At 54.0% G+C, this 26,268-nt stretch overlaps 1 protein-coding gene across 1 annotated transcript; it reads right to left on the bottom strand.

The window, feature by feature from the left end:
• Positions 1 to 1,662: 1,662 nt before the first annotated feature.
• On the bottom strand, positions 1,663 to 25,525 carry Ttc34 (tetratricopeptide repeat domain 34). Its single transcript, XM_074077985.1, has 8 exons — positions 24,745 to 25,525; positions 16,939 to 17,767; positions 15,681 to 15,906; positions 14,320 to 14,524; positions 13,015 to 13,181; positions 6,614 to 6,884; positions 5,664 to 5,878; positions 1,663 to 4,100 (listed from the first exon to the last, which is right to left on the bottom strand). Exons 1-8 carry the CDS (start codon positions 25,523 to 25,525, stop codon positions 3,573 to 3,575), a joined length of 3,222 nt encoding a protein of 1,073 aa, XP_073934086.1. The 3' UTR covers positions 1,663 to 3,572.
• Between the last annotated feature and the right edge of the window lie 743 nt (positions 25,526 to 26,268).

Raw genomic sequence — 26,268 nt, 5'->3', positions numbered from 1 at the left:
GGGTCTCCCTCACTGAGCTACTAGCCCGGCCCCAGGAGAGGAACCTCAGGCCCTTTACCTGTAAAATGGGGCTTTGGTGGGTTTGCCAGAGTCAAGCAGGAGAGAGAACACATGCCAGTGCCAGTCACAAACATGTGGCCAAGATTTACTTGCCAGGGGCTGGGGCACCAGAAGAGGGCTGGTCACCTGAGCTGAGAGGGGGACTGCAGTCTACTGGGTCACCCGTCTCTGAACTTTGCAACTGCTACTTCTGTGATGCCTGGAGTTATTTTTATCCTGGTTACATGAAGACAACTTTATAAGGAATTGACAGCTCTTTATAGTAAATTGGTGCTAGTGGAATCATTGATGTGATTCCTGCCTCTGAGTGGACCCTGCCTTCTCCAGCATCGGTGCTAGGGGAGATCCCAGGCACCAGGCCAGTGGAGATGGTCACTTGGCTGTCCCTGGTCCGACTGCAGGGCTTCTTGGTCACTCCAGCTGCACCCTCCCTCATTGTGAAGTGCCCAGCATTCACAATGTGACAGCAGTGACAGTGACCACAAGGGCTGTGGGGGTTCCCCTGGCCATCAACAGCTCCAATAGGAAGGAATGACAAGTCCATGCCTCTAGACTTGGGCTAAGTGCTGGCTGCCACAGTCAACCTGCAGGAGCCCCCTGTGTCCTCAGGGCTGATACTGCTGAGTGTCAGCCACAGACTTCTGTCAGCTGTGTGATGACAATGTGGGTGGCATTTTGGGCCCCTCCAATTCTTAGGAGAAAATTAGGGTGCCACAGGAGGGAGCAGGACCTTGAAACTTGGAAGTGGTATCATCTGCTTAGGCTGAGGTGAATTTGAGAACTCTGAACCCCCAGCCCTCTGAGACCTCTTCTGGAGGAAGCAGCATGTCCCTGAGTTTGAGGACACTAGCCTCCTTCACTCAAAAACCCTGCAGTGATTCACCTGGGCCTGGTGCCAAGGACATTGTTTCATCCTTCACAGCCACCTGGCTCCAGACCCATAGCAGGTCAGGTCCTGGGTGTGGGCCAAGACTCAGGAGATACATCCCAACACCTGCAAGAGTCACCCTGGGAAACCTGGCGTAACCAGGCATGGAGTCTGGGGTATTAGCCAGCTGGATTGGGATGGCTCTGCTGCTGCAGATGTCCTTACAGAGATTCTGGGATTAGTGTGCCAGTCACATGCGCTGCAGAAGTGACCAGCAGTCTGCTTAGTGGTGATACTCCTGGATTCTGTGGCCTACAGCAGACTAGGTAGAGAGGCCAGGGGAAGTAATTGTGCAAGGAACAGGCTGCTGCTGGGTTCTCTGTCTCCACCTGAGCACAGAGGAGCTGGGTGACCATGGTGGCAGATTGGGGCTGTCCAGGGAGGCGAGTGGGTCTGCAGAGCCCTGGAGATGCTCTCAGGTCAGGTGGCACACCTGGCCTCAGGGCACATGTGACAAGGGCTTCCTCTGCTGAACTATCCAAAATTGTGGTCTGGGTGCCTGCTCTGGCCTGGTGCAACTCCATGAAGTAAAGCCTGGGCTGGTCCACAGTGGAAAGGGGGCTCAGGCAGCTAAGACATGCCCTGTTTCAGGGGCTGGTGGTCTGCTGTCACATGGAGGTGGTGGCATTGAGGCTACTATAACAAAATACCTTAGACTCCATGGTTTAGTAACAAGAGGTTTATTTCTCACAGCACTAGAGGGATCTGTCCAAGGTCAGGGCACTGGATGGTGTCTGGGGTAGGGTCTGCATCCTGTTCTCAGATGGTGGAAGGGCAAGGAATCTTGCTGGGTTCCCTACTGTAAGGGCACTGGGTCCGTTCTTTAGGGTTGCACCCTCAAAGCCTCATCATCTCCAAATACCACTCCCATTGAGGTTAAGATCTCAACACATGAATTCTGGGGACATACATTCAGACCATGGCAGGGTGCCAGGTGGGCAAAGCTGACCTAAGAACCCCTTTGAGATGAGCCACAGATTCTGGGTGCTGCCCCTTGGCAGGGAGAAGCTAGAGTGGGCTATAGAGCAGCTGTGGGGCCCTGGAAGAGCTCCAGCCAGATCTGGGCATCTGTGAGGTCCGTGTGACAAGCTCTGAGATGTTCTAGAATGGTCAGATGGGTAAGGACACTCAGGTGGGAGGACAGTGGGACAAAGGCACAGGGTAGGTAGGGCACTCCCAGGTGACACCTGCCTGTTTCCTCCACCCTCCTGCAGCCAGGGGCTGGGCCTTCCCATGGCCTCCAGCCTGAGCATCACTGACCACCTGAGCTAACAGGACTCTGGCTCTGACCCTGGCCCCACAGGGCCAGTGAACTCACAGGGACAGACAGAAGTATGGACAGGTGAAGGAAGGTTTTGGTGAAGACCTGCACTGGCAAGTCCTGGAAAAACAAGAAGGGCCTGGAGATTCCAGGTGGAGAAGGCAGGTGTTCCCTCAGTCTGGGTTGCAGGAGATACTGGCACCTTGTGGCAGAGCCCAGCAGGTCTCAGGTGGCCCACTGGGATGAGGTGACAAGGAGGGTGGAGAGCCCACATACCATGGTGGATGGCAGGTGTGTGGACCCAGGGCAGGAAGGGGGTTGTTAATCTTGTGAGGCCACTTCACCTGCTTCCTGGGGACAGGAAGTGTTGGGAGCCACCTCTGCCTGAGCCCGGAGATTGGCTTGTCCAGGAGGCAAAAGCAGAGAATTCTGAGTGTGGGCTCAAGATCATGGAAGGACGGGGCAGAAAAGGGTGGCCAGTGTGGAGACAAACAAAAGTGTCATGAAGGGAGAAGCTGGGACGGGCAGCAACCCTGTCCCCACAGCAGGACCTGGAAGCTGTTTGTGGGCCATGTCATGTTGAATCAGCCTGCCCAAAACACCCCCCATTCACAGACATAAGCAAAAACCCTCTAGCTTGGGTCTCACTGCAGTGACAGGTGACAGGGCAGGGTGGGGGCTGCCCCACACGGGAGAGGTTTTCCAAGCACACTGACAGGGAGCAAGACTGGGCAGGAAGTTTATTCATATAAGAGGACTGATGTTCTCAGGCTCAGAGGCACCAAGTCACATGCTGACAGCTTGGACAGGGGACAGGCCTTGAAGCCTGGGGCCTCTGCTCCTTGGGGCTCTGGGAGGCTGTTCCAGGCCATCTGTGGCACTGTATTCCCTGGTGAAGGGTCTGGCAGGCAGCAGGTCCCTGCTGCAGTGTCTGGAGTTTTGTCTCTGAAGAAGGCTTGGCCCTGCGGGAGGCAGCCCTAGGCTAGGCCAGGCTGGAGTCAAAGGCAGCTTAGTGCCCAGGGTGGGCTTCCTGAACCAGCACATCTCCCCCAAGACCATAATGGGCAGGATCCGAAGCCAGGGACCAGCAGCTTCTTCCAAGCCCACAGAACTTCAGCTTTGGGTCTTGGGCTACGTGCTGCAGGCTGGGCTGTGAGCCACCCAGGACGGCCCCTCCCTGAAAGCAGGAAGTGACCCCTTCTATTCCTAAGGTAAAAAGGCACAAGGTTATCTGTCCACACCAAGGCATCCCATGGCTTGGGAGTTTGGAGGACACTTGTCCAACCTGAGCTGGGTGCAGATAGTACCCTGTTGGTTGGCCAGTCAGTGCAACCGACAGCCTGAGGATGCCTCCCTCCGGGTTCTCGCCTTCAGCTTCCTGAGCCCACCATGCTTGGGGTCCACCAGGAGGCCACTCTGGGCTGCTGTCCAGGCCTCTTCATAGCGTTGCTCCTCCAGATAGCGCTGCCCGAGATGCAGGATCATAAGGGCTGTGGGGGACCTGCCCGGCTGCTTCCACAAGCTGCCCTGGGCCTGGGAGGGTGACAATGCCAGGGCCTGGGTAAAGGCCTTTGCGGCCCCCTCCTCATCTCCCAGGTTCAGCAGCAGGCGGCCCCTGAAGCAGAAGTCCTCTGCTTGCCTCGGCAGGTCACTGTCCCCTGAACTCTCCTGGAGCACACAGTCCAGGTCCCTGAGTGCCCTGCTAAACTCCTGCAGCTGGGTCAGGCAGGTGGCCCGTAGGCGCAGGTGACAGGTGCTGCTGCCACCGGCCAGGACAGCCAACGAGCAGTAGCCCAGGGCCTGGCCAGGTTGTCCTGTGTCCAGGAGGGTGCTGGCTTCTTGTGCTGCGGCCTGCACAGGGCATGGAGGGAGAGAGGGAGAGCATGGTCAGCCCCTTTCAGCACAGCCAACCTCTGCTGGCCCCTTGGGGAGGTCAGGTCCTTTCCCTGTACAGGGAGTTGTGGAACCTTCTGGGAGGGGGCCAGGGTGGAGGACCCCTTCTTGCATTCCATCTACAACAGCAGTGTCCTCCCTTCTGGCAGCCCTACTGCCATCTGCTGGTCAGCTTTTGCCAAGAGGACCTCGCTTCGCCCCTCTTGGCAAAGTCCCCTCTCCACCAGGCGTCTGATGGGCCCCAGCCCTGAGCTGTCCCGCCCAGAGGCTGCCCCAACCCTCCGCACAGCTGCAAATAAGCCACTGCCCAGCCAGGACCACGTGCACCCTCGGGCTCCGGGAGGAACGCCGGCCGCGCAGGCGCAATGCCGCCCGAGGGCGGGGCGGAAGCGGGGCAAGACCACTTCCGGTTCGTTTCCGGGTTGCCTTCCTGTCGCTCGGCAAAGCCAGGCTTGAGGCTCCGAGACTCCCGCCCAGTCTCCCCACCATGGCTTCGAGACCCCCTGCTAGCCCCTCGGAACTCTGAGACCCATTCTCAGGGTCCCCCAGCTCCGAGACCCGCTCAATCCAGCCTAGCACCCAGGAACTCCAAGCCCCCTCAAGCCACCCCCATTCCTGGGCTTCCTCCCAGTCCGCCCTGCCCCAGCTCTGAGACCCCCCCATGCCCAACCCCTCTTTTCCCCAACCCCGGCTCGGAAATCCCCTTCCAGTCCCCTCCTGTGGTCAGAAGCTCTCTTTCCCACCAGGCCTCCTCTCCAAGCTCACAGATCCCTACCCAGCCGGCCACTTCTTCCAGCTCAAAGACCCCTCTGCCGGCACAGAGACCCCAGCCTGGCCCCCTTCTTTTTGGCTCAGAGACCTCCTCCCTAGCCCCATCTTCTGGGCTCAGAGGTCCTCAGTCCCTCCTTAGAGCTCTGAGATGCCCCCCTTCTCTGAGTTCTAGTTCTGCCAACACTGCAACAGCCCCTTGTCCCCTCAGCCCACTGCATTAGGAAGCTCCCCACTGCGCTTAGCGAACCCCACTGTCAGATCCCCTCCCATTAAATGCCTGGTGTGGTTTCTGTTTCCTTGTCAGGCTGTGACTGCCAGAACTCAGAACAATGGAGAAAGGGAGGAACTCTTGCCCAGGCCCTGGGGTGACAGGGTTTCTCCGACCCCAAAGCTCAAGGCCTTTGTCCTGGCCTCCCCACTGAGCCTTCCCACTGACCTCTCTTGGCCTGACCTGGGCACTGGATGGCTTCCTGCCAGGGCTAGGTGCCCTGGCTGGCTGTGGCTCTGGTGGTGGGGGGGCTCCCTCCCTCCTCTGCCCCAAGTCACTTGTAGCTTATATGCTCCAAGCAAAGAAGCCAGAAGTTGTTGGGGCTAAGGTGACCAGACATGGAGCCTCCTAATTACCTCCCACCCCCAACCCAACTGGAGTCAACTCAGCAGCAGGGAGTGAAGAGCTGCCAGGGGTGGGCCCAGGGAGCTCAAGCCTGGGGTGCTGGGGAGGGCCAGTGTAGCTCCTGGGGTACTACACACCTGAGTGAGGTGCTGTCGTTCCTGGGCTTCCAGGAGATGCAGCAGGAAGCTGAGGTCTTGGGTGTCTGTCTCTGCCAGGCACTGTAGGTCCTGGGCAGCAGCTGGTATGTCTCCCTTCCTGAGCTGCAGCAGGCCCCGCCGGGCCTGGGCTGCCTCTGATAGTGGGGTGGGGTGCAGGGCTTTTTGTAGGTGGATGCCAGCCTCATCATAATGGCCTGTTGGGTCCAAAAATGATGTTCAGTGGGTGGTGCTGGGGGAGGGTGGTGTCCAAAAGAAGCTTTCTGGGGAGCTGCCATGGCGTACCCTGCTCCGTGCTGACTGAGGTCCAGCTGATGGACACGGAATCAGCCCCAGGAGGACAGAGCTGGGAGTTGCATACCAGGAGTCCTTGCTGGCTCATGGACTCATAGAGCTGGCCTGGCCTCACTTCCATTCCACGCCCCCCGGGGATAACAACAGGGCTCTGACCCCTCCTGGTGGTCATCCCAGGGCTGCTTTCTCTCCTGAGCCCCTGGAGCAAGGCTGGGCCTGCTGGAGCTAAGAAGCTTTGAGGAGGCCCCCTGAAGTCCTTGGTGGCCAAATGCAGAGAGCTTCCCTTTAAGTGAGGAGAAGATGTTGGCTCAGTGCCAGGGTGCTGTGGATTGGCAGGAAAGACCCTCCCCTGGCACACATGGGCCTAGGACTGAGGCCTGGCATTTGATGGCCATGTAGTGAGTAAGTGAGGGGCCTCAGTGGGGGTCCTTTCATGAGCCCAAGCCCCTCCTGAGTCCTTCCTCTGTGTATGGTTACAGAAGTGGGAGAGATACCTACATGGCAGGCCCCACAAGAGACTGAAGCCATAGAATTTGGAGCCTCAGAATTGATCATGGTCCAGGGGATCTTTCATTTTACAGAAAAAAATACAGGGGTGTGAGACTTCTGTGTCCCCCCACTCCTGAGCCGACACCTACCCAGTACCATCAAGATGTCTGAGAGGAGGATGTGCCAGCTTGGCTGGGTCTCGTCGATTTTGATCAGTGCTTTCCCGATGGCAAGGAGGTCCTGGGTATCCTTGTCCCCAAGGGGTGACTTGGTGTCCAGCCGCTGGCTCAGGAGGGCCTGGCAGTGGTTGTAGAGGCCCTGGGTGAGAGGAACCTGGGCTTCTGGCTTCAGAGAGCATATCTCAGGGACCACGGTACCAGGGTTGAGCTTCAGAGCAGAGATGATGTCACCCACAGCTTCCTGTAACAGAGCAGGGTGGGGTGGTTGCAGGAGCTGTTCTAGTGGGAGGGAGAGTGGGCAGGGGGAAGAGCAGGATGGCTGGCTGGCATCTTTCCATTCCCTGTCCTTGGGGTCCTAGAAGGTCTGCCCACCCAGCTTCCTGCCCTCACCACTCTCCAGGACTGCTGACCCCCATCCCATCTCTGGTCAGGCATTTGAAAGACCCAGCTCATTGGCTCTGTTCCTGAAAGTTACCAGGCCTGAGATCCCTTTCTGAGGCCTGCCTCCCGCCTGTCTGTCCTCCAGCTTCAGCCTCCTGGCACAGCCTGCAGCTGGCATCACCTCCTGGGAGCTCCTTCTGCTGGCCACTGGCCTCACCCCATGCTGTTCCTCCTGGTGGGTCATTGGCAAGTGCTCCTCCCAGGGCCAACTCTGGGACCCAAGGGATAGAAGACCCAGTGTGAGCAAGTGTATTTGAGGTCTGGAAAGGGAGGAGTCATCTGATGGAGAGGCTGCCATGGGCAGGAGTGAACTCCAGCTGGAGCCTAAAGGACAGCACAGCAGGAGAGCAGAGGGCTGGACATGCTGTTAGGAGGGCAGGGCAGAGGGGAAGGCATGGGAGGCCAGGACAGAGGCTGGGCCTTTTTAGAGGGCTTTGAAGATCAACGACCAGTCAACTGATTACACCAAGTCATTTGTGTCTGACCTCTAACCTAGCCAACAGTTGGGGATCATTAGGGCCACCTCCTCCTAGTTGTCCTGTCTGTGTCTGCCCGTCTTCCTACCTTTTGGGGTTAATTGATTATTCTTAGGGCCTCATCTTTGTCCTTCCTTTGTCCTGCTATCTGTGCCTTTTATGTCATTTCTGAGCATTTGCTTCATAGGTTGCAATACATGTCCTCAACCTACCACAATCTATGCCAAGCTCCTGTGGTTCCACTTCCCCTACAAAGGCAGAGCCACACGTGGTGACCTCCCGCCACCCATCCTCAATGATGCTGCTGTTCTACCATATGCAACACGCCTCCGTGCCAACATTTCTGATGAGGGGAATGAGTGCGCCTCTTGCATGGGCACGGGCTCTGTTTCGTTCCGTGTTCCCTGCCGTGCAGGTCATCTGGAGATGGATTTCTTGGCTTCCATTTGTCTGGGCAGGTCTCTCGTTCTCCCTGCGTTATTAACTGGATAGAGAATTCTGGGTTGCCACCTTTTCCTTTTAGTGCTTTAAGATGTTGTTCCACAGTTTTCTGACATCGGTTGTTTCTGACCTCTGTTGTTTCTGGGACAAGCGTGCCCTTGTTGGTTCCATTTCTTGTCCCCACTGGTTGCTTCTAAGATGTTCTCTTCCCCCGTCACCAGAAATTAGACCAAGACATGCCTCGCTGTGGTTCTCTCTGTGTTTGTCGTCTTGGGTTTTGTTGAGCTGCTTGGAACATTTTTTCTGCCATTATTTCTTCAAGTGTATGTATATATCCACCTGTTCTTTTTCCTCTCTCTCTCTGGGATGCCAGTGAGCACAGCTCGGAATGGCCCCACAGAGCTGTGGAATGCTCTTTGTTTAAATTTTTTTTTCTTTCGCTGTTCTTTAGATTGGATAATTTCTGTTGGCCATTCTCACACCTACGAATCCTGCTTTGGTGGTTCCCAGCTTCCTCTCTCAGGGTCAGAGCTGGGAGCTCCCAAGTGGGGAGGAGAATCTTTTTATGAGAGGTGTGTAGGGTGGGTTCTGAAGGGATAAAGCCCTGGTATGGGTGGAAGAAGGGGGGTCTGATCTGTCCTGCATCATGGCCTGGGCTTTGTCAGCCCAGAATGTTAACCAGTGATGACTCCAGGCGGGTTAGCTACCTTCACAGGGGGACATTCTACTTCTGTGACAGCTCACAGGGATTCCAGGTGCCACGAGTGAAGCCGTCAAGCCCTCATTACAGAGCAGGCACTGGGGAGCACATGCTGCCTGGACAGCCCCTCTCCGGGCTGATGGCCCTGTACAGCGGCCGCTCAGGTTGACAGTCTTAAGAGCCTGCTTGTGTAGGGGGGGGCAAGCCTCTCTGCAGCCACACTCTCACCTGTGTTCAACCAAAGTGAATGGGAACACGGGGGGAGGGGTGGTCAGGACCGGGGGTGGAGCCGGGCTCACACTCCAAAGATGGCTTCTGTCTGGTCAGCAGGTGAGACAGCATCTCCCACCCCTTCAAATTTGTTTTTATTGTGATAAAATGTACAAAACACACAGTTGCCATCTTTAGCACTTTGAAGTAGACAGTTCAGAGGCACTGAGCACACTTACACTATTATACAACCATCACCACCATCCATCTCCAGGACCTTCTCACCTTCCCACATGGAAACTAAACACCGACCCCCGAAGCAACCACCATTCTGCTTTCCGTGTCTGTGAATCTGATCACTGCAGGGACTGCCTGTGAATGAAGCAGACAGTATTTGTCCTTTCGGGACTGGATTCTTTCACTGAATATTATGTCCTTAGGGTTTATGTATATTACTGCACGTGTCAGAATTTCCTTCCTCTTTATGACCGAATAATATCCCATTGCATAAACAGACTGCATTGCGCTTATCCATTCATTCATTACTGGTCACTGGGTTGCTTCCATGTTTTAGCCATTGTGTACAAAGCAGCTATGAACATGGATGCACAGATGTTTGTTTGAGACCTTTCAATTCTTGGAGGGCCTTAGGTAATTAGGGTCACAGGTGATTATATTTTAATATTTTGGGGAGGCTCCCTACTGCTTTCCATAGTGGCTTCATTATCTTACATTCCCACCAACAGTGTGCAAAAGTTCCAGTCCCTGCACATTCTCCACGACACTGGTTATTCTTTGGGTTTTGATGGTAACCATCCCAGTAGTGGTGAGGTGGCAGCTCAGGATTGTGATTTGCATTTCCCAATGATGAGGGTGTTGAGCATCTTTTCTCTGAGCTCAATGGAAACGTCTGTTGAAGTCTTCTGCCCATGTTTGAATTAAGGGGTTTTGTTTTTGCTGCCACGGAGTTTTAAGAGTTCTCTATGCATTCTGGATATTAATCCTTTATCAGACATGTGACTTGCAAATTATTTTCTTCCATTCTGTCAGTGGTCTTTTTACTCTATTAACAGTGTCCTCTGCTGCACAAAACTTAAATTTCTTCCTGACTGCCAATCTATTTTTTGTCTTTTGTTGCTTGTGCCTTGGTGTCATATGCAAGAAGTCATTGTGAAATCCAAAGGCATGAAGCTTTTCCCCAGCATTTTCTCCTGAGTTTTATAGTTTCAGATCTCACAATTATATATTTGATCCCTTTGAGTTCATTTTTGTGTATAGTGTGAGGTCAGAGTCCAAATTCATTCTTTTTCATGAAGCTTTCCTAACTGCTGAAAAGATTCTTTTTTTCCCCATTGAGTGGTCTTGGAAAACTTGTCAAGAATCACATGCAAGAGGGCTCTCACTTCTTTTCCCTGGTCCGTATGTCTGTCTTTATGTCACTACCGGACTGTTAATGGGAACCGTGCTTGGTAGTAAGTTTAGAAATCAAGAAGTGTGGATATTCAGGGTCCCTTGAAACTTCATAGGAATGTTGGATGAGGTTTTCCAAATCGTTAGGATTTTGTTAGGGATTTCCCTGAATCTGCAGATGTATAATAATATTGATAACTCGTCATATTAAGTCTTCTACCCCAGGAAAATGGGTTGTGCTTCCATTTGTATTTAATTTCTTTCAGCAGTGTTTTGTGGTTTTCATTGTTGAACTTTTTCACTTCTTTGGTTAACTCCTAAGTGTTATTTTTTGATACTTTTGTAGATGGAATTGTTTTCTTAATTTCCTTCACAGATTGTCTGTTAGTGTGTACAAATGTGGCCGATTTTCACAGGTGGACTTGGTGTCCTGCTGAATTCATTTGTTAGTTCCAGTACATCCTTAAGTGATTTCCGCACGAGACCATCTGCAACAAAGATAGTTTCCATCTTCCATCCCAGTTTGGAGGCCTGGTATTTCTTTTCCTTGTCTAATTGCTCTGCCTGGCACATCTGGTCCCATGTTGAACCGAAGTGAAGTGGACACCTTGTCTTATTTCTGATCTTGGAGGAAATGTGTTCAGTCTCTCACGATTTGGTGTCATTCACTATGGGCTTTCCATATCTGGCTTTTATCGGGCTGGGATAGTTCCCTTATATTCATAGTTTGTTGAGTGTTTTATTTGGATCATCAAAGAGTTTTAAATTTTGTCATGCCTTTTCTGCATCCGCTCAGATGACCACGTCATTCATCTGTCAGTGTCATGTTTTACAGCAATCAGTTTTGCACGTCGAACCGTCCTTGCATTCTGTGCACAAGCCCCACTTAGCCATGGTGTGTAGTCCTTTCCCTGTGCCGCTGTATTTGCTTTGCTAGCATTTTGTGGAGGGGTTTGGGATCGTGTGTTCAGAGGGGACGTTTGTCTGTTGTTGTCTTTTCTTGCAGTGTCTTTGCCTGGCTGTGGTGTCAGGGTAATGCTGGACTCATAGGTGAGTTAGGAGGTGCTTCTTGCTCCACCAGAATGAAAGGAAAATTTGAGAAGGATTGGTGCTAGTTCTCTAAATGTTTGGTGAATTCACCAGCAAAGCCCCCAGGTCCAGGGTTTTTTCTTGTTGGGAGATTTTTGATTCCTGGTTTCATTTTCCTTCTCGTCATAGGACTATTCACACGATGTCACCATTTGGCAGGTGTTATGCTTCCTGGCACAACTTTGTCCATTTCATCTGGGTTACCCAATTTGTCAGTGTACAATTGTGTATAGACGCGATCATAATCCTTTTTACTTCTGAAGAATCAGGAGTAATGTCCCATTTTCATTTCTGATTGTAATAAATTGAATTTCTTCTCATCCTCTTTTTAAGAATCTTTCTAGGGAAAGCCTTGTTAATTTTTATTCTTTTTTTCAAGGAATCACCCGTTGTTTTCATTGACTTTCTTCATTGTTTTTTTTCTGCACTAATTTTTATTGTTTCTTTACTTCCTCTAGCTTTGAGTTTTGTCATTTTTATAGTTCCTTAAATTGTAGGGTTAGGTTGGTGATTTGAAACTTTTCCTGCTATTATTTTTTCTTTCCTTTTGTGGTACTGGGCATTGAACCTGGGACCGTGTGCACACCAGGCAAACACTCCACCACTTGAGCCACACCCCCAGTTCATTTGCATTTTGTTTTTGAGATAGGATCTTGCTAGTTTTTGCTGGGGTTGACCCTGAACTCAAGTTCCTCCTGCCTCCACCTCTCAAGCAGCTGAGATTACAGGCATGCACCACCAGGCCTGGCTTCCTGTTTTGTTATCTAAGCATTTATAGCTGTATATTTCCCACTCAGCTCTGCTTCTGTTGTATCTCATACATTTTGGTGTATCAGGTTTCCATTTTCATTCATCTCTCAGTATTCCCTGATGTTCCTTGTGATTCCCTCTGGTCATTCAGCAGTCCCTCCTACAGAAGAGGGTGCTGAAGCACAAGCAGCGAGGTTGTCCCCCTGGATAGATCTGGACTGCACTGTCTGGGTCCCTTTGTCCATGCTCAGGAAATGGCCTGGGGAGAGAATGGAGCCCATCTCCTGTGTCAGTGGAATCTCTTCCTGCAAGTCTGGGCTCAATGTTTTTATTTTGACTTGGAGTAGTTTCTGTAAAAGGTCTTAAATGTATGATAGCTCACTGAAAAAGCAGGAAGTTAAGTTCAAATCAGAGTTCCAAGGCTTCATTGCTGCACGGTGGCAGACATGACTAACTGATGCCAGCACACATTCTTCCTGTACCTGCCCTGTAACAAGAGAGGTCACCCAAGCAGCTGAGGAGACCTCATGGACCACACCCCATAGAGGGACACCTGTATCCACTAAGGAGTTATTTGAAAGTGGGGCCCCCTAGTCATCCTGAAGACGTGAGCCCTATCCATGCAGACTGAGGCTGGGGGACACAGAAGGGCAGGACTCCCGGAAAGTGGGTCTGTGGGAAGGTGGCTCCTGCCACCCATAGCACAGCTAGGAGGACACAGGGGTTCCAAAGGGCATCCTGTGCGCAGCATGGTCTGGCCTTGCTTGCTCTTATCAGGTAGAGAAGGAAGCCAGGGCCTTGGGAGTCCACCACCCTTATTTGTCCAGCCTCAGGTGGGAGGAGGGGCCCAGCACCTGAAGCTGGTCCAGGGCCAGGTACACAAGGGCCCGTCCACACAGAGCCTGCACGTTTCCTGGCTCGGCTCGCAGCACAGAGTTGAAGTCGAACAAGGCGGTCTTCTTCTGACCAAGGAGCCCATAGCAGCGGGCTCGGGCGAGCAGGGACTTGCTGGCCTCGCTCCCTGTAGGAGGCGGGTATGGTCAGAACATAGCTTCTGCTGGGCCCTCATCCACTGTCCTTCCTGGTACCCAAACTGGGTGGGCAGATGATACCCAGGCTGTGGGGCCCACCTTGGGGAGCCCAAACTCCAGTGGACACCAAGACACAGTCAGGCCAATCAGGTGGCTGGCCATGGGGCAGGAGGAGCCCAACCAGGAGGGGTAGTGCCTGGGAAGACTGGTGGGCAGTGGGGGGGCCTCAGAGGGAGGGGCTCTGCAGCTGTCTTTTAGGAGGCCAGGCAAGGGCAAGTGAGGGGAAAGTTCCTCAGGGTAGGGCAAGGAATGGAAGGAATGGCCCCCAGCAGGAGGGCGTGAGGCTTGGATGGGGCAGCCAGAGAGGAGACCCTAAATTTGGGAAGAGGAGGCCCCTCCCCAAAGAGGATGCCACCCACACCCCTCTGGGTGTCTGTCAGTGGCAGAAACAGCTTGACTTTGCTGCCAGCTATTGCAGGAAGGAGCTCACTGAGTCCTCACTCCCACCCCAGACGGGCTTCTCTGTCATCGGCTCTGAGGAGAGGGCTGTGACAAGGTGCCAGTAGGAGCCACCAGGAAGCCACCACAGCCTGATGGGAGGTCCACGTTTGCAAACACCCTGCACCCCAAGGACTCCTTCACTCGGAGCACCTGTGCCCTATTCCACAGGCCTAGAACACCCCAGTCCAGGCCCCAAGCCTGGGCTGATGGAAGGCAGCACCCAGTGCCTGACCTACCAGGCAGGATGGTGTGGCCAGGGTGAAAGCCAGGTGCCCACATATGAAACCTTTTTGGAAGGGCTTAGGGGAGCCAGGACCTGGCCTCTCACTCATTGGAGGGAGAGGAGCTGGGGAAGGGGCCCATCCATCCTCAGGATGGAGCATGGGGGAGACAGTACCCAGGAGCAGGGCAAGAACCCAGCTCAGGTTCCTTTTGGCCCAGATCCTTTTGGGGCCTTGGTATGTTCACCTGGATGACCAGGGTCCCAGTTCTGGTACCCTCAGCAAGAGACCCCCACCCCATTCATCCTGTGGATGTTCCTGGGACCCACGAACCCATGGGGCAAACATGTCCTCATACCACCTGTGCCCATAAGGCTGGACCCCTGGGACAGGTGGAGGTTCCTACCTGCAGCAAAGATGGCCAGAGATAGGCAGGCAATGGCTTCCCTGGTGCGGGCCCTGCTGTCCACCCCGCTGGGCTGTGCCCTCAGGATGCTTAGGGCCTGTGCGTGGCAGTGATCTCTCAGGAGCTGCTTGTCCTCATGGCAGAAGACATCCAGGGTGGATTGGAGGCAGGCTGTGTCCCCAGACTGGACCACTTTCTTCACCAGCTGCAGGGCAGGAGCAGAGTCACCACTATGCTCCCGTGTCCTCTGTTCCTCCCCCCTGCCATGTGCTGTCCCCACTGGCCTTCTTGCATCCATAGCCCATATGCTGACCCCGAGCACCATGTTTGTTGTGAGTTGCAGCCCTGGCTACTTGGGCCTTCGACGCTATTTTTGTCCCCCATCTACTGGATGGGGACTCCCAGTGGGAAGGACTGGTCGCCACTTGGAGCACAGGGAAGGACATGGTAGTCTGGGGTGGGGGCCCTCGTATCCCTGAGCCTTGACCTCCTCCTCTGTCACTCGGAGGTGGAGACCTGGCCTCAGTGTGCCCACTGCGGGGAGATCTGTGATAGGCATGAGCTTTCAAGTGACACACAGAGGATACCCATTGTTCAGAAGGTGTGGAGCAAATGCCAAGGACCAGCCACTAGGTCAGTCCCTGTCTGGGCAGAGTGAACCCCCAGGCAGACATAACCTCTCCTCTGGGCTGCTCCATCTGAGGAATCCCAATGCTGCCCCCTGCTGGCACTTGGTGCAGACACCGTCCTGGGGCATAGTAGAGAACAGCAGGATCCAGGGTATGCTTGCCCTCTCCACTTCCCACCCAAGGCAATGGGATCAGAATCCCAACTAGACCAGAGGGAAAGGAAGAGGCCATCATGTCCCTCAGCCAGGACTCCAAAGCCTTAGCTGCCCCCCCAAAAACATCACCTGCTGACCCTGGCTCAAACAGAAGCCTCCATAACAGGTGTAATAAGGCAGGTGAGGAGCAGAGGGATCTCAGAGGCAGGCAGGGGTCGAGGGCCCAAGGTGCTCTCTGCTGTCCACTCCTCCATCCTGGGCAGGGTCAGGTCTCAGCCTCGTTTGTGTGGAACACTTGGGGAGAAGCTCAGCCTATGATTGGTCTCAGCTCTCTTCGTAAGCACAGTCAAAGCAAGTATTAAGCACTTACTGCATGGAGAAAATCCCTGCTCCAGTGAATTCCCATGAGGACCCCCAAGACTGAGGGTCAGAGGGTGAGGGCCTGTGGCAGTTGGTGGGGGGCTGGAGCTGAACAAAGGTTCATGCTCCGAAGTCCAGGCTGTAGGGTGCAAAGCAGAGGCCATGGGAGGCTTGTGCCTGTTTCCACTTGTCCTGCAGCCCACCTGGGCCTTCTTACCTGGTTGGCGTCATAGGAGAAGCCCCTCCGAAGCTGCAGCAGGGCCAGCCGTGCCAGCACAGGTGCTGCTTGGGGCCTCCGGGAGAGGGCCACCAGCAGGGACTTGTGGGCATCATCCAGGTGGCCTAGGCGGTACAGGGAGTCAGCTGCCAGGAGGCGCGAGGCCTCGTCGTCCACGTCCAGCTCCATCAGCAGTGTGGCCAGCTGGTACACACCGTGGGCGTCCCTGTGAAGAGAGTGGCTCAGAGTGCACTGGCCCCATCTCTCACCCCTTTTACCTGCCCAGGTCAGGCCTCAGATAAATCCTGCCCCTGAGCCCTGGCCTGGGCAGCTACCTTCCCACTGGACTGTACAGGAAGATCTCTCACTCACTCTGTCCCCAGAAACCATGGCTGCCCCTTGGCACTCTCACCTGGGCCTCCCACCACGCCCTGGGGCAGGTACTTTACGGAGGGAGAAACTGAAGCCTTGTCAGTGGTCAGTGGCTGACCTTGCCTCAGTTTTCTTTTCTGCAGACACATGGATTTGCAGTTTGGCCTTTCTGGGCTCAGGAGGTGTGGAATGTTATGGTGTCCACGTGGGAATGAAGTTAACGAGCTCCCACGGAAAAAGCGGCTAGAGCCTCAAATCTGAACAAATGCAGCAGAAGTGCCTTGTTGTCAGCAAGGCACTGCAACATGCAGCACGAGTTAAGCACCTGGAGGTGGAGGAAGCGCGGGTGGAGGTGTGGGGTGGGTGCTAAGCTCAGATGCTGTGGCTAACTTTGCCTGCTTCCTGCCACCTCCCAGCCACAGGGTGCAGGCCAGAACAGCTGGACGCTCACCCCCTGGGCTGGCAAAGAATGAGTAAGTGAGCCTCAGGTGGGTGGGGGTCTGTGGCCAGATGAGCAGGGTGGGCCTGATCAAGGAACACCACATCTGTCCCCATTTTACGGACAAGTCGTCGTGGAGATGGGACGTTATGCACCATAACTTACAACTAGGAGTTCTGGGACTGAACAAAGGAACCATGGAATGGCACGGTCACAGGACGGGGGACTTTGTGCTGCCTTCAAACAGGTTCAGCAACAAAGGACATTTTCGTGCTCCACTGAGTTTAAAAGGTAGGAGATGTGGCGGTGCCCTAAGGTCTAAGCCCCGGGGTCCAATCGTTTTTAGGGAAATCACGCAGCCGCTCGCCTCGATTTCTTTCACATCCCTCCACGTGGCTCGAGACCAGGGTGAAGCTGCAGCCCGACACGCGCGCGCGTGGTTCTCACCCTTCCTGCGCGGCGGGGCCTTCGGTATCCTTGGCCTTGCTCCGGCGGCCGGGAGCGCACGCAGGGTCCCGCTTGCGCAGCAGCAGCCTGCGACCCTCCTCCCGCAGCACGGTCAGCAGCAGCCCCCGCTGGTTCCAGGGCACCAAGGCCTTGGTGGCCAGCAGCGCCTCCTCGGGCCGCAGCCGGCACGCGGTGACATAGTCCAGCGCGCCCAGGAACGCGCTGCCCGCCAGCACCCGCAGCAGCCCGCGGCCGCACAGCGCGCGCACGCAGCCCACGGGGTGCGGCGACCTCTGCTCCACCACCGCCTGGAAGTCCTCCCGGGCGCGCCGCGCATCGCCCGCGTGCAGCGCGCAGAAGCCGCGCAGTGCCAGCAGGGGCGCGCGGTCCCCCGCAGGGTTTCCCGGACGCCGGGGCCGCAGCAGGCGCTCGCACAGCGCCCGAGCTCCCGCCACGTCCCCGGCCAGCAGCAGGCACTCGGCCAGGCGGGTGCCCAGCGCAGGTCGCGCCCCAGTCGGCGCCACGCGGAGCAGGACGCGGAGCGCGCGGGTCACCGGGGCCAGCAGCTCGCGTCCCGTGTCCTCGCGGAGCTCTGGGCGGTGCCGCACAGCCTCCTGGAAGCGGGCGAAGCCCAGGTCCGCGGCCTCCAGCGCCTGGGCACGGACGCGCTCCTGGTCCCCGGCTGAGAGCACGGCCTGGAACTGCGTCCGCGCCGCGGACGGGCTCTCGTCGAAGGCCGCGTGCAGGTCCCGCAGCACGTCCCAGGCCCGGCCACCCAGGAAGAAGGCCGCGGCCGCGCGGGTGACCAGCAGGGTGGCCAGGCGCTCACCTGGGGAGAGAAACAGGCGCCATCTGCCTTCCTGGAAGCTCCCCTGGACGTGGCCCCTTAGCCTTCCACCTGTTCGGTGTCCTGGACCCTCTCAAGTTCTTTCTGCTCAGGGCGCCAGGACAGGAGCGCAGGCCCGGGTCCATGAGTGACACTGCAGGATTAGAACCAGGCCCACAGCTAGGACAGGGGCTGCCCAGGGTGCCGCACAGCACTGGGCTCGTGGCCAGTTTCACTTCTCAGCTCAAATGGACACTCACCTTCAACACTCACTGCCTGGCCATTTCGGGCATGGGTTTTAGGATGGAGTTTTCCCTTCAGGGATTCAGCTCCCACCTCCACCCCAAGTGAGACACCGTGTCTTTTGCACAGCCCCCGTTCCTGGGGCTTCCTCCCTTCCTGCCTTCTTTTGTTTTGATTCTTGGGACCCAAGGCTTCCCTGTCTGGTCTGGTCCAGGAAAGGTGGATGCGCATCCAGTGCGGCTTACCCAGCGGATCTGGGCGGTGTGCTGACTGTTTTCTTCCATGCGGTGGGATGGGGGTTAGAACCATCTCCACTCTCGGGGGTGGGGTGCGTTGATTGTAGGGAAACATAACATGCAGCCCAGAGTCAAGTCAAAAAAGCGTTTTACACCCTAGACCAGCCAATCAAACACCCAACAGCAGGGTCACAAGGGCAAAGGTCAAAACAAAGCCTGGAACGGAAGCTCTGTTTTTTTTTTTTTTTTGCAATGGCTCAGGGGTCCCGGGAGCTCCTGGGGCCCAGGGGGAGTCCTTATTTCCTCACCTCCATGAGGGTGCTCTGCAATCCTGACTCCAAGTACACACATCAGACTTGACCCTGGCCCTCAGCTCACCCAGGCCCTGCTCTGTGTCTTCTGTTCTTCACATCAGATAACTTCTACGTGCAATTCCACTGACTTCTGCTGTCCCCAGCATGCTAAGTATATATATAAATTTGCAGTTCAGTTATTGCACTTTTCAGTTCTAAAGCTTCTATGTCTTCTCTTCTTTTTAAAGTTGTGATAGTAGAGTTTGAACCCAGGGCATTGTGCTTGCTGGGCAGGTGCTCTCCCACTTGAGCCATGTTGCCAGCCCTTTTCGCTTTAGCTATTTTTTCCAACAGGGTCTTACTTTTATACCTGGACTGGCCTGGAATGTGATCCTCTTTTTTATGCTTCTGGTATGACAGGCATGTGCCACCACACCCAGCTTCTTATTGGTTGAGACGAACTGGCCTTCAGGGGGAGCTCCTCCCTATCTCGGCCTCCTGAGTACCTAGGATAACAGGCTTAAGCCGCTGTGCCTAGCCTGTCTTACTTTCGGGCCAAGGCTGGCCTCAAACTTGCCATCCTCTTGCCTCAGCCTCCTGAGTGCTGAGACTACAGGCACGTACACCACATCTGGCCCTTTCTTTTTCTTTGCATTTTTCTTTTGGTGCTGGCGATTAAGTCCAGGTCATCACACATGCTATACTACCGAGGCACATTCCAGCCCTTTTGCACTTTGTTTTTGAGACAGGATCTTGCTCACTGAAGGCTGGCCTTGAACTCGTGATCCTCCTGCCTCTTGAGTAGCTGGGATTACAGCCATGCACCACCACACCTGGCATTCCACTTAGTTCTCGAACTTTCCACCTGCTGCTTTCTAGTCACTCAGGGTTTCCCGAGAGTGCAACTCAGTGGTCAGCCCAGGATGTCAGTGGATTTTCTGTGCAGATTTTGAAAGCTTTTTCTTCTAACTGTACATCTACTTTTCTCGACTCTGAACTTGATGTCGTCACAAGGCAGTAAAGCTACAGCTTTCTGTTGTACCATGACACACAGATTGAGGCGTTACCCACGGCAAAAACCCCTGCAAGCCTGCAAATCCAGTGTCAGCCATGCCACCGTTAAGGTCAGTTGCAGTTTGCCTGCCAAGGTGCTCTCCAGTGCCTTCGGGTAGTTCTTTTTGGTGTTCTGTACAAATTTTGCTGTTGTCTTCTGAGGGGTGTGTACCCCGTAAAGCTCTTCCACTGTTACTGGGAGCCAAATCTTCCCTTGGTAAGTTTAACCATTTTGATCTGGGAGGGCTTAAAATGCTATGCTGATGTTTGAATTTTCATTTTCCTCTTTGCTAGTGAGGTTCATTAATTTCTTTCCAATCTGGTGGGTAGACAGAAAATAGTTCTCTTGCTTTAATTTGCATCTGTCTCATTACTATGATGTTGAATATTTTTTCACAGGTTTTTTAGCCATCTGTATTTTCTCTTTGGGGAAAAAGCTTTCGCCAATTCTCTCATTGGGTTTTTTCTGATCTGTACACAGGAGCATTTCAAATATTCTGCATACTAATTTTAGTCCATTGTCTACTTGGACAATATTTTCTCTATGTTTGTGGATTGTCCTTTCATTTTTCCATAGTGCTGGGCAAACTTTTAAACTTTAATCAAATGTCTTGAATATTCCTTTATCATTGTTTCTACTTGTTGTGGCCTTCTCAAGGAGGCCAACTGTACACGGAAGTCTGTGACAGTCTCATATTTTCTTTTAGAAGCTAAGATTTAGTTATTCATATAATCCACCTGGAATTTCCCCTTTTTTTGTATAGTAGGAGGCAGGAGATCAGCACATCCTTTGAACAGTGGTCCCCTGCTGCCCTTACACAGGTGCAATGCTCACTCTGACCTCTGCAGGCCTTAGAGCCATGTGAGTCTGCTCTGGACTCCAGTTGGTTTCATTGGTCTTTCTGTCTGTCTGGTCCTAAGTCATCAGCCTTCTGTGTTGATCAAGATATCTGTGCCCTAACCAGTACAACTAATCTCCTGCCAGCCTGCCCTCTTCTCCCCCCTCTCTTCCCCCCTCTTTGGTGTCTTTAAAATTTTTTTTGGCAGCACTGGGGTTTGAACTCAGGGCCTTGCACTTGCCAGGCAGGTGCTGCCCCTCTTGAGTCACGCCCCCAGCCCTAATGTCTCCATTGTTACTAGGCTCTTGCTTCTTATTACAATGCCAAATCTTTCTCTCAGTGCTCATTGGGTATCTCTTCATTTGTGTAATTATTTTCTGTTGTCTTTATAATAGAGCTTAATGTTTTTCTCCATAAAGCTGCGTGACCTTTCGAACTGAATTCTTTTCTGTTGCTACGGTAAGTGATACATTATAAAATCATAGAGTGTCTAGCTGAGCACAATGGCTCATGCCTGTAATCCCAGCTACTCAGGAGGTGGAGATTGGGAGGATTGTGGTTCGAGGTCAGCCTGGGCAAAAAATGAGTGAGACCCCATCTCAATGCATAAGCTGGGTGTGGGTCCTGTGCCTGTCACTCAGCTATGTGGCAGGAATAGTAGGAGGATTGTGGTCCATGGTTGGCCGTGGGCAAAAATGTGAGGCCCTATTCAGAAAAATAACTAAGCAAAAAAAAAAAAAAAAAAAAAAATCAAAAGGCTGGAGGTGTGGCTCAAGTGGTTGAGCTCCTGGTACCAGGTCATGAGTTCAAACTCCAGTACCAGTAAGCAAACAACCCCCTCACCAAAAAAAAAAAAAAACCCATAGAGTTTCTATTTTTCCTGGAGTCTAGACACATATATGAACTTGGAAATCCCGTTAAATTCTGCCACTGTATCTACTTTGTGGGGCGGGGTTTGTAACCATGGTGACTTTGCGGTCCTCTCTAGTTTATGTCTTGTCTTGTTTTCCTGCTGCTTTGGCTGGAACCCCTAATGCAGTGGTGAGTCAGTGGGGGGCATCCGGCTATTTATGGAAGGTTTTTGGTATCTTTTTCAATTAAGCAGGTTTGGTTCCATTCATTGTGAAAATTTGGGGTTGTTAGTATAAAACCCTCTGTGACTCTTGCAATGATCATTATTTTTTTAAAACTTTTGGAACTTTTTAGAATATTTTTAATTTATGTATTCATTTTAAATTAAATTAAATTAACTTATTTTTGTGGGACTGGGAATCGAACCCAGAGTCTCAAGCTTGCTAGGCAAGTGCTCTACCACTTTTGTCCCTCTGTCTTTCCCTCCATGACTAGCTGTCCTGTTTCACCAACCCTACCTCCCGTCGGTCTGGGGTCCTCTGGCCCTGGCACTTTCATTTCATGTAGTGTGCCCCTCTCACTGTACCTCTGTCCCCTAAGGGCCCTGTCAGATGCCCCTTCCCTAAGTCTGACCCTCTGTGCCCCGCACACATCTGTGCTTCCTTTCTCCTCCTCTTCCTCCAAGAGTTTGTCCCTCTGTCCAGAAAGGCCCCTGTTCCCCATCCCTCCCAGGGCAGGTTACTCTTCCCTGCCCGGGCAACCCTGCCATTTTCCCCTTTCTCTACTTTTCACCCTCCATTACTGAATGGAGCGATATTATAATGGAGACACAAAACTGCAAGTCTTACATTATTTAACGGAGGCATGGCTCCAGAAGTACAGCGGCAGCCTAGCAAGCAAGAGGCCCTGCGATCACCCCCAGAACTGCCCCCCAAATGAGGCGGTCTACTTGGAAACCTGATCATATGGAGGCACGCCCTTGAAGGGGAGATTAGGATCCTGGCCCCTCCTCTTTCTCTTCTGCTTCTTGGCCCCCCGAAGTCAGCAGCTCATGACTGGCTGCCTCACCACAGGCTCAAAAACAACAGGGTCAACAGACCATGGCCTGACACCTCCAAAACTGTGAGCCAAAATATGCTTTTCCTCTTTTTAACTTGATGATCTTGGGTATTTTGCTACAGTAATGGAAAGTGGATCAGCACAGAGTTTCTCTGTGTTCTCATTGATCATGGGTGTAGCCTCCTTACACGGCCCTGGGTGCTCCAAGGTGGAGCAGAAGCTGCGGGGGCCCCCTGAGGCCTGGACTCCAGAACCACCTGAAGTCACTTCCACTGAGTTCTGCAGGTCCCAGCAAGTCCCCAGCTAAGCCAGCTTCCTTTGTGGGGTCAGATGCCTCCTCTCACTGGAAGAAGCTGCAGCACCCACGCCATGCTTCGCACCCGCCCCGAGGTTCTCACCAAGAACCCCGATCACAGGGAGGCAGAACTGCCACCGAGACGCCTCGTTTCGCAGGAGGTTTGGGTCAAAGCTGTGGTTCTTCCGTGTCTGGTTCTCAAACACGTGCTGCGTGTCGCGTCTGCGTGTGTCTCCTTACGGGGAAGGGCGAAGGGACTTCCCAAGACGTAGAATGGCTTCGCTGGGGTGGCCGTCCTTCCAAATCTCACGCCGAAATTGGTTTCCGTGTTGGAATTTCATGGCCTCTGTGGCAGTACTAACAGGCGAGAACTTTGGGAGGTAGTCAGGCCACGAGGGTTGACTCTCATGGGTGGACTTGACACCATTTTAAAAGGGCAAGTTCAGCCAATCTTTGTCTCTTTGCCCAACTGACTTCTACCATGTGAGCAGGAAGTGTTCAAGGTGCCATCTTGGAATCAGATTTGCCAAACCTGTGACACCTTGACCTTGGACTTCCAGCCTCCAGGACAGAGAGCCACCAGTCTGTGGTGTGTGTTATTGCCTACAAATGAACCAGAAGAGGACTTTTCACAGTAACCTTGAGATCGGAATATGTCTGTCGTAGGAAGCTACATTCATAAGCAATTTGTTTAGAATTCATTTCTTCACTTTTTATCCCAAGCCACATTTGTGCTGGCGATTGGTGATGTGGTGACTCTTGACCTGTGGGACTTGGGTCTAACCGATGTCCACGTCAGAGCCGACAGGCACAGACACGTGGGGGCAGTTGCCCAGAGACTGGGTCTTCTCTTGTGTGCTCATTCCCCAGGCTGTAGCCCTCTGGGGATCCTGGATTTCTGTACAGTTGTCAAGGTGGAGGACCCCTCTGTCCCGAGGGTCACCGAATGCCACCACTCACCAGCCACTGTGGGCTCCGAGGGTCCCCTGCTACCTCTGAAGCTCAGGATTCTATGAAACTCTGCTGAGTAATTTCCAGTCACTTATGGGGACACTCAGGCTATGTGGCCAGACACAGATTTTCCCTCTCACTCCTGGGCTCTCTATTTGGTTCCACCCCCTTGGTGAGGTCACCAATATAACCTTTGCACTGTGCACTCAACAGATATGTGGCAGCTCTTAGCACAGCCCACCCTTCTCTATTTTGTGATCCTAGTGAGACCTCCAAAACTGTGAGCCAAACAAACCTTTCCTCTTTATAAGTTGATTATCTTTGGCATTTTGTTGTAGTAACAGAAAGTTGGCTAACAGACTGGGGTGTCTGCTCCTCTCTTCCTCATCCCTCCCCCAGGCTAGTTTCCAAGGCAAGCTCTTAAAATCATTCTTCACAGTCCTTCGTTAAATCTGTCCACAGTGTTGTCATTTATAACATTTAAAATGATATTTTCACCCCAACCCCTTTCTTCCTGAGCTGAGGTCCATCATCTCGTAACAAGAGGCTGAGGACCCTTGCCACTGCCCACCAGCCTCCTAGCCTCCCAGTTTCCAGCCTCCAGCCTCCAGCAGGGCGACCTCTGGGTCCTATGGCACATTCCACACACAACAGACAAAAGAAACTAGACTACCACCCAGAGCACTCCACCTTAAGCCCTCCACAACTCTGAGGGTGAAATCCAAAGTGCTTCAGAGGCCAGCAAGACTTAGTCACGCTGGCCCCCTGTCACCTGGCCCTGTTTAGTGACAATGACATTCCAAGCGCTTTTCTTTCTGAGGTCTTGGCACACCCTGAATCTGCTGCCTGGACTCCTTCCTTCTTAGCTCAAATGCTACCTCCCCCGAGAAGCCTTCCCTGACCACCTGCTACGTGTCCCAGTTTTCAAAGCAAGTATTTTGTTTGCTTCCCATTTGGGTGCTCTGTAGGGGCAGTGGCCTGCTTTCTTGTCACTGTCATATCCCCAGCTCAAGCCCAACCCCCGCTCCCACCATAGGCAGGACATAACTGTGGCTGGTGAGATTGCACCTGCCTCTCGTGTGTGTGTGTGTGTGTGTGTGTGTGTGTGTGTGTGTGTGTGTGTGTGTTGGTGGGGAGGGGGCTTGACTTGCTGTCCTACCTTGGGGTCGACTGCTTGTTGACTCAGACTGAAGGTCCCGACTGCACGCTGCCACGCAGGCCTCAAACCTGCCCCTGTGGAGCAGAGCTTCGGGTGACAGGGCATCACTCCAGGTGCCCCCGGGGTCCAGGGCCGTCAGAAGTCTCTGGCAGTTGATCTCCTGCTGGCCAGCGCTGTCTGTGGCCTCTGGGTGCCCTAAGATGTAGTCCTGGAGGGTGCTGACCAATGTGGGGAGGTGGGATTGCTGGTGGGTGCGGATGAAGGTTACTGTACGGTCTGCGCTGGTGGCAAAAGCCTCGAGATAGGTGGCCAGGCCATCATCCATTTGCTTCCCCGACAGGACACAGGCCATGGCGCGGGTCAGACGCAGCTCCAGGGTCTGCTGGGAGTGTGCGTCTAGCAGGGCATCACAGCGCTGCACCACTTCCTCGTGGCGCCCATGGGCCAGCAGACCAGCCAGCAAGTGCAGGACAGTGGCAGGGTGGTCCGGGCAGAGGGCTCCGAGGAAGGCAGAGGCCAGTGTCCCAGTCAGGGAGACCACTGCCATGCCATCCCAGTGGATGGCGGGGATCTGACTGTCCCCACGGCACCAAGCCTCAAGGGTGGCCACCACTGGTGCCCCCCGAGCCTCAGCCAGGGCAGCTTGCACGCTTCGCACTGCTGAAGGGGCGTGGCAGCTAAAAGCAGCCAGGTAGTAGGCAGTGGCCAGGGGTGGCTCCCCCAGGGCCAGGTGCTTTTCCCCCTCCCGGCAGAGACAGACCACCAGCTCCTGGGCCGACATCACATCCATGGTCCCCACTAGCCCATGTTCGGTCCTCACAGGCACCTGGGGGAAGGAGACTGTGGTTAGTGCCCAAGGCGGCCAGTCCACCAGCATTGAAGCCATCCAAGTCCAGTCTTAGAGAAACCTCTCAGCCCCTCCTGCTAGATCCCAGGTCATTGCAGACTCTGCTGAGTGGAGACTGGGACCCAGCGGCTAAGGGGCACTTGTGTTTCTCCCTCAGCAGGCTGTCTCAACAGACCAACACCCCCGTCAACCCCCTGCTCCCAGCCCCTACCCCCACCTGGGCCTCAGCTACCTCCTGCACAGAATGGGGCATGCTTGCTTGGGTCTCTCTAAAAGGACCTGACCCCGAGGCCCACTTGGAGAGTAGTGAATAGAGTGGCTTGAGGGGTCGGGGCCTGGGCAGGCCCTGGGATATCTGGTTCCACCCTTCATCCACCCAGCCCAGGGCCCTCAGGAAGTCAAGTACCTGTGGATTCTCCCACCTCTAGTCTGGGACCACAACCTTGCCTACTTGTTCACACACCTGGGCAATGGGGGCTGGGGGCTGGGGGCTGAGGCCATGGAGCACCTGCCTGGTCTTGAACGGGGATGGGGAGTGACTCGCCCACCCCATGGATCACTGCTCTGAGGTGGGGGTCTGTGGACCCCCTCTTCCCACTCCACCCTTCTGCTGTAGTTAAAAGACCAACTAGTCAGGGCCCTTTATTTTCTGATCCCTACAAGGCTGTAGACAAGAA

The sequence above is a fragment of the Castor canadensis genome, chromosome 7, assembly GCF_047511655.1.
Source record: "Castor canadensis chromosome 7, mCasCan1.hap1v2, whole genome shotgun sequence".
Classification (NCBI taxonomy): Eukaryota; Metazoa; Chordata; class Mammalia; order Rodentia; family Castoridae; genus Castor; species Castor canadensis.
Note: the sequence above shows the minus strand (reverse complement) of the source record. Positions and strands in the feature narration are given on the sequence as shown.

Bases quoted from the DNA above. Each gene is read 5' to 3' on its own strand.
- Ttc34 (XM_074077985.1), bottom strand. From the start codon at position 25,525: ATGTCGGCCCAGGAGCTGGTGGTCTGTCTCTGCCGGGAGGGGGAAAAG. The intron at 13,182-14,319 runs GTAGGAACCTCC...CGCCTCCTACAG, and splicing joins TCTGGCCATCTTTGCTGCAG to GGAGCGAGGCCAGCAAGTCC. The intron at 6,885-13,014 runs GTGCTGGGCCCC...GCTCTGTTACAG, and splicing joins TGGCCCTGGACCAGCTTCAG to GAAGCTGTGGGTGACATCAT.